We start from the raw sequence: 7,933 nt of genomic DNA, 5'->3' as shown, positions 1-7,933 counted from the left end.
CCAACATCCCTCACTGATGTTTTCCCTGGTGGAATCCATGGGATCTTGGGTTTGACCTTACTGGTTTCTCGTAGGTTGCCACATTCCCAGGCTCCTTTCAGCTTTTGCTACACATTGAAAGGAAATAGGTTAAATGGTGAAATATGTGGTCTCACTTAAACATGTGAATTTTTTTTGAACAGCAACTCTTCAGAAACTGCACTATGTCAGTGCACTTATTGATTTTTTGGCAGACATGAAGCTATAATTTTCAGTCAAATAAACAAAATGCAATTTCAGCTACTTAAGTTAATGAAACTCAAATTTATTTTATTTGCATTAACAAAGGGACAGGCTGGGAAAGGAAGAGGAGATAGATGCAGAACATTACTTAATTGGAGGAAGCATGCAAACGCACAAAACAATAAGTGAGAGGTACAGACAGACTTTATTTTAAAACTTACAAGAGTCTAATCAGTGATTACCTGAACTTTCTTTGATGGTTTTGGGCTCTTTTTAACATGGACATGGACAGGGGTGGTTTCATCAACATGAACATGGAGCAGAGGAGACGATCTGGTTTTCATTTCTCTTCTCAGCTGATCCAAAAGAAGACAAAAAAAATTACTTCATCACTTCTAAGAATTGAAGGTGTTTATAACAAAAGAATTACACTATGCAAGAAAGCATAATGGAACAGAATAATATAATTACACCTGGGCGACTCAAGTTGAATTCAGGCCATACTAATGGAATACACAATTGATAAAGTCAATTTTCTTTCCAATCCCAAAAGGATCAGATGGCTCCAAGCCAATTAACAGGTTGCTACATACTACCAGCCCACTCTGAATTGACTGGAGTTTCCCCAACCCTAGAATGGAAATCGCCCATGCATACTTTTCATGTTTTAGTTATACTAGTTACCGACCACTTCCTCAGAACTTTCTTTTCATTACAGCCTATGTTTCATCAAACTTTACTACTGCTGTTTAACTTAGAGTGATAATAGGACATTATACAAAAAAAGACAAAACCCATGTTCACTTATCCCCTGCCCTCTAATGCTCTAATTCTTGGATTGCATTTGGTCTTGGCTTCCTATATGAATTTTACAGGAAATTGATCAGTTAGCTAAAAATAAAAAAAACATTTTCTGCCAGTTCTTCTGAATCTGAAACCTCGTAATCTTTTCAAAATCTGCTTTGAAACTACTTTGACCACTCCTCTACAGAAAAATGTGCCACTGTTCATTTCAGAGGATTACGCCAGGGGTTTGACAGTTAAATTATGCAGGCAGGTTGCAGAAACTTGCTTTTATTTCCTTGAACAAAGAAGATTGAGAGATGGTCTGACCAAGATATGTAAAATATAAGAATGATCTGATTGCATAGATACAAGAACAAAGACAATTACAGTACAGGAACAAGCCCTTCGGCCCTCAAGCCTGCACCGACATGCTGCCGGTCACAACCAAAACCACCTACCCTTCTGGGGACCGTATCCCTCTATTCCCATCCTATTCCTATATTTGTCAAGACGCCCTTTAAAAGTCACTATTGTATCGGCTTCCACAACCTCCCCCAGCAGCAAGTTCCAGACACCCACCACCCTCTGTGTAAAAAAAACTTGCCTCATCCATCACCTTTAAACCTTACCCCTTGCACCTTAAACCCATGGCCCCTGGTAACTGACTTTCCCACCTTGGGGGAAAAAGCTTCTGACTGTCCACGCCTTTAATAATCCTGTAGACCTCTATCAGGTCTCCCCTCAACCTCCGTCATTCCAGTGAGAAAAACCCAAGTTTCTCCAACCTCTCCTCATAGCTAACGCCCTCCATACCAGGCAACATCCTGATAAATCTTTTCTGTGGCCTCTCCAAAGCCACCACATCCTTCTGGTAGTGTGGCAATCAGAATTGAACAAAATATTCCAAATGGGGCCGAAGCTTCTATAAAGCTGCAACATTACCTGCCAATTTCTAAAATTCAATGCCCGGGCCGATGAAGGCAAGCATGCCATATGCCTTGACTACCTTTTCCACCTGCGATGCCACTTTCAGTGACCTGCGTACCTGTACACCCAGATCCCTCTGCCAATCAGTACTCTTAAAGGTTCTGCCATTTACTGTATATTTTCCATCTGGATTAGACCTTCCACAATGCATTACCTCACATTTTTCCGGATTAAACTCCATCTGCCATCTCTCTGCCCAAGTCACCAACCGTTCTATATCCAGCTGTATCCTTTGACAGTCCTCATTGCTATCCGCAATTCCACCAACCCGAGTGTCATCGCCAAACTTACTAATCAGACCAGTTACATTCTCCTCCAAATCATTTATATATATTACAAACAGCAAAGGTCCCAACACTGATCCCTGAGGAACGCCACTAGTCACAGCCCTCCATTCAGAAACACACCCTTCCATCGCTACCCTCTGTCTTCTTGACCGAGCCAGTTTTTTTAACCATCTTTCAAGCTCACCTCTGACCCCGTGCGACTTACCTTCTGTATCAGCCTGCCATGAGGGACCTTGTCAAAGGCCTTACTGAAGTCCATGTTGACAACATCCACTGCCCTACCCTCATCGATCATCTTCGTCACTTCTTCAAAAAGCTCAACCAAGTTAGTGAGACATGACCTCCCCTTCACAAAACCATGATGCCTCTCGCTAATAGCCCATTGATTTCCAGGTGGGAGTAAATCCTGTCTCGAAGAATCCACTCCAATAATTTCCCTACCACTGACGTAAGGCTCACTGGCCTGTAATTAGCTGGATTATCCTTGCCACCCTTCTTAAACAAAGGAACTACATTGGCTATTCTCCAATCCTCTGGGACCTCCCCTGTAGCCAGTGAGAATACAAAGATTTCCCTCAAGACCCCAGCCATTTCCTCCCTTGCCTCTCTCAGTATTCTGGGGTATATCCCATCAGGCCCTGGGAACTTGTCTACCTTAACATTTTTCAAGACCCCTAATACCTCCTCCCTTTAGATCTCAACATGACCCAAACTATCTACACACCCTTCCCCAGACTCATCATCCACCAAGTCCTTCTCTATTCTCCCCGTGTCTGCGTGGGTTTCCTCTGGGTACTCCGGTTTCCTCCCACAGTCCAAAGATGTGCAGGTTAGGTGGATTGGCTAAGCTAAATTGCCCGTAGTGTTCAGGGGTCTGTAGATTAGGTGGGTTATAGGGGGATGGGTCTGGGTGGGATGCTCCAAGGGTTGGCATGCACTTGTTGGGCCGAAGGGCCTGTTTCCACACTGTAGGGATTCTATGATTCTATATGTCAATACTGATGCAAAGTACTCATTTAATACCTTGCCCATTTCCTCTGGCTCCACACAAATTCCCTTCCCTGCCCTTGATTAGGCCAACCCTCTGCCTGGCTACCCTCTAGCTCTTTACATATGTATAAAAAGCCTTGGGATTTTCCTTAAACCTGTTGGCCAATGACTTTTCATGATCCCTTTTAGTCCTCCTGACTCCTTGCTCAAGTTTCTTTTGACTTTCCTTGCATTCCACCCTTGCTTCATGTGTTCCCAGCCTCCTAGCCTTAATAAACACTTCCTTTTTCTTTTTGATTAGGCTCACAATATCTCTTGTTCTCCAAGGTTTCCTAAACTTGCCATACTTATCCTTCACCCTTAAAGGAATGTGCAGGTCCTGAGTTCCGAGCAACTTACACTTGAAGGCCTCCCACATACCATTTGTTGACTTGCCCACAAACATCTGCCTCCAATCTACATTCTTCAGTTCCTGCTTAATATTGTTGTAATTAACCTTCCCCCAATTTAGCACCTTCACCTGACAACTACACTGATCTTTATCCATCAGTACTTTAAAGCTTACTGAATTGTGATCACTGTTCCCAAGCTGCTCCCCTACTGAGATGTCGACCGTCTGGCCAGGCTCATTCCCTAATACTAGATCCAGTACGGCCCCTATCCCAGTTGAACTATCTACATACTGTTTCAAGACGACCTCTTGGATGCTCCTTACAAACTCTGCCCCATCCGAGCCCCAAGCACTAAGTGAGTCTCAGTCAATATATGGGAAGTTAAAATCACCCACGACAACAACCCTGTTACTTTTACATCTTGCCAAAATCTGCCTACATATCTGTTCTTCAATCTTCCACTGGCTGTTGGGAGGCCTATAGTAAACCCCAAACATTGTGATTGCACCCTTCCTGTTCCTGAGCTCTAGCCACATTGCCTCACTGTATGAGCCATCCAAGGTGTCCTCCCTCAGTACAGCTATGATAATCTCCTTAACAAGTAGTGCAACTCCCCCACCCCTTTTATATCCCCCTCTATCCTGCCTGAAACATCTGTATCCTGGAACGTTAAACTGCCAATCCTGTCCCTCCCTTAACCACGTCTCTGTAATAGCAACAACATCATAGCTCCAAGTACTAATCCAAGCTCTAAGTTCACCTGCCTTACCCATTACACTTCTTGCATTGAAACAGATGCACTTCAGTCCACCAGACCCACTTTGATCAGCAGCCACACCCTGCCTGCTCTTCTGCTGAGTCTTACTGGCTCTATTCTCTAGTTCCCTTTCAGTCCATTCACCTTTCCATTGGTTCCCACACCCCTGCCAAGCTAGTTTAAATCCTCCCAAGTGACACCAGCAAACCTCCCCACCAGAATATTTGTGCCCCTCCAGTTTAGATGCAACCCATCCTTCCTATACAGGTCCCACTTGCCCTGGAAGAGATCCCAATGGAAGAGCAAAACAATCTCCTCTGCTGGGAGCATCGAGATAGGGGAGATTATCTTAAAACTGAAGCAAGGCTATTCACAAATGGCCTCGCTTGACGAATTAGTCCTAAATGCTATCCCAATATGGTACAGTTCAGTTTGAAAAGTCTTGGATTGTGGGAACATTCTCAACCTCCAAAACACACAATCTCAAAACAATATAAGCAATGCTAGAGATAACAAGAACTGCAGATGCTGGAGTCAGAGATAACACAGTTTTGAGCTGGAGGAAAACAGCAGGCCATGCAGCATTAGAGGAGCAGGAAAGTTGACGTTTTGGGTCAAGACCCTTCCTCAGAAATGGGAAGGGGTAAGGCAGCTCAGAAATAAATAGGGAGGAGGGGTGGGGCTGTGGAAGGTAGGTGGAGATGGTGATAGGTGAGTGCAGGTAGGCATGATGGGGATTGGTCAGTGAGGTGGGGGGTTTTAAAATTAAAAGTTTTAATTTTTTGTTTTCTCAAACAAAATCAAAGCTTTCCAATTAAAGCATCAACATTTCAAAACCCACTTATTAAATATTAAAATTACAACCCTTCCCGTTCTGTAACCTCAAATCAAAACACTTCATTCTTGCAAAATACTGGAACAGTACAAACTATATTACGTCTGCTTAATGCTATATATCATTTCTAAATCAACATCTTACTTAGTCAGAATCGAGCAGAAATAAAAGCCTGGAAATTTCTCATCTTTTAAAGGATTCTGTACTTTCCAAGTCATACAATTATTTTTGTTTACTAAGGTATACTCAAAAAACCCAATTTCCATCTATGCAAGATTTCTAATATATATTAAAGGCATAAAATCAAGGTGAACTCAAATATTGCAAGGAAATGCTCTTTTTAGCCAAACATGGACTCTCCTTAATGGCATACATTCAAAGCTAACACTCAGCACTGTACAAAAGGGAGCACTTCGCTGTCAGAGGTGCTGCCCCATGGATAAAGTATTTCAGGTGCAGTCCACTTTTTCCCCAGAAGAACAGGATTTGCCAGAATGTGGCCAGGGGATTAGAGTCAAGATGAAGCACATTAAACAGGAAGGGAATAGGGAAATACTGACATTTCCGGTCCAGGTTCCAAGCAGTCAACAGTATAGATTGAAACGGTGAACATGAAATGACAGTTAATAGAAGTTAGGGAAGGGATGTGGTGATGGCGGTTGGACGGATTCCCCAAAGGAACATTATTTGACCTCAAAATAATGGGGTTGGGTTACATAAGGGTCCACATTAGCCATTGGGTATGGCAGGTATAATTGAATTGCACCGCATGCCAGGAATATGGGGGTTGGAAACGGGAGGCAGTCTATGCTGGTGTTTAGGCCAATGCTTATCCCTCAATAACATGCAGGGGGAAAAGTAGGATAAAAATAACATCACTACACCAGTCATCTAGAGACCCAAGCAAATGCTCTGGGTTAACAGCAGTTGCTGGAATTTGAATTTAATGAATTAATCTTAATTGAAAGCAGATCTCATTATGGTCATCATTCATTATTGCGCTTTAAGAAGAAAATCTGCCATCCTTACCCAACTTGGCCTACTTGGGACTCGACTGACCAACTCTCAGGGTACACAGTAAGGGACACTTTGGCATGGGCTACTCCACAAGTTGGTCAGGAGGGGCTTAGTGAGCTTGTGAGAGCTGGAAAGCAGGATGACAAACCTGTGAGAGCTGGTGACGGGGTGGCTAGTCAGACTGAGCGAGTGGATTGCCAAAGGGATAGCACAATGCACATATCCGCTTGCACACCAAACTATGCAAGTGTCAGCAATCTAAAGTATAAAGATCAAAAAGCATCCTGGCTGCAAGCAACTTGTCTCAAATACAAGATGGTCTCATAATATCTAGAACAGGTGATCACCCTGCTTGTAACTTCAGACCTATGACGATGTGGTAGGCTCTCAACTGTCCTCTAAAATCGCCAGGTGAGCCACTAAGATCGAGGGCAATTAGGGACAGCAGCAAATGCTAGAGACAGTTATTAAACAGTACAGAAAAGCTCATCGTGTCCACATTAATCATCAGGCACTTATCTATTCTAATTCCATTTTGCAGTACTAAGCCTGTAGCTTTGAATGCTATGATATTTCAAACTAATCTAAGTACTACCTCGTTCGGTCCGCACCGCTGGTCTAGTGGCATCACGCAAGATTCCTACTCTTGCGACCCGGGTTCAATTCCCGGGCAGTGTATTGGCTATTTTGACAGCAGGTAATTCAGCAAAGGGACTTTTTCGGGATCATGTGGGCATCTGAGCCAGGAGGCCTGGGTTCAAGTCTCATCTGCCGTAAGAGGTAACATCTCTGCACATATTGATGACAAGATATTCAAACGAATCAAGGAGTCCTGCCCCCACCACCCTTTCAATTCAGTGTTCCATGCACCCATAACCCTTATGGCCTCCTCAGAGAGGCCTATATACCATGGGATTAAATTACTTTTTTTTAAATCAACAACACAAAGATAAAAAGACACGCTCAGCCAGCAGCTCAAGTGGGATCTTGCTGTGCACAAAAATGGCCGCCAGGTTACCCCCCCCCAACCTCTCTCCCCTCATAACAACAGTCACTGCGCCCCTTCGTTTTTCCAGGTGCCATCAGTTTTCCACGGGAGCCGCAGCGGTGGTGGGGACTGGGTTACCGCCTGTTTGTTGCCCTTGAACCGGCTAAGAGCCTCCATAACCCATCTCCTTACCATACGAAGCGCCTGTCACTCGCAGCCAGTCACAGCAGTTAACTCGGGTTTGCAGCTTCCCAACCCCTCCACGGTGTTATGTCACTTCCGGACGCGCTCTCCTAGCTTCCGATTGGCGCATTCGAATCCCACCAACGGTCCTTGCTGGGCTCCCATTGGCCTCCTTCTTTGACCTTCCCCACCCACCTCCATTGTCGGCCTGGATCCCCTTCCGGGTTACAGTTGCCGCTGGGTTACCATGGTAACCGACTCACATCCAGAGACTCACATCTTCCGACACTTCCACCATCTGCAATCCGACCCCACCACCAAAGACACCTTTCCCTCCCCACCCTTATCTGCTTTCCGGAGGGACCACTCTCTCCGGGACTCCCTTGTCCGCTCCACACTCCCCTCCAGCTCCACCACACCCGGCACTTTTCCCTGCAACCGCAGGAAGTGCTACACCTGCCCCCATACCTCCCCCCTCACCCCCATCCC

The 7,933-nt window shown here is 44.7% G+C and overlaps 1 protein-coding gene across 2 annotated transcripts in view; it reads right to left on the bottom strand.

Moving 5' to 3' along the window:
- odf2a (outer dense fiber of sperm tails 2a) overlaps positions 1-7,549 on the bottom strand; it is a 143,885-nt gene extending 136,336 nt beyond the window's left edge. For both annotated transcript variants that reach the window (XR_007265071.1, XM_048613738.1), the window contains exons 1-3: positions 7,454-7,549; positions 465-578; positions 1-107 (exon numbers count right to left, since the gene is read on the bottom strand). Coding sequence is in view for 1 of the 2 variants with exons in the window: in XM_048613738.1 (XP_048469695.1) it covers positions 1-107; positions 465-578; positions 7,454-7,456 (224 nt within the window). In the remaining variant the exon portion in view is untranslated. The remainder of the gene's footprint in view (positions 108-464; positions 579-7,453) is intronic.
- Positions 7,550-7,933: the final 384 nt, after the last annotated feature.

This window comes from Rhincodon typus, chromosome 28, assembly GCF_021869965.1.
Source record: "Rhincodon typus isolate 14 chromosome 28, sRhiTyp1.1, whole genome shotgun sequence".
NCBI lineage: Eukaryota > Metazoa > Chordata > Chondrichthyes > Orectolobiformes > Rhincodontidae > Rhincodon > Rhincodon typus.
This window is presented reverse-complemented; position numbering and strand designations above follow the sequence as displayed.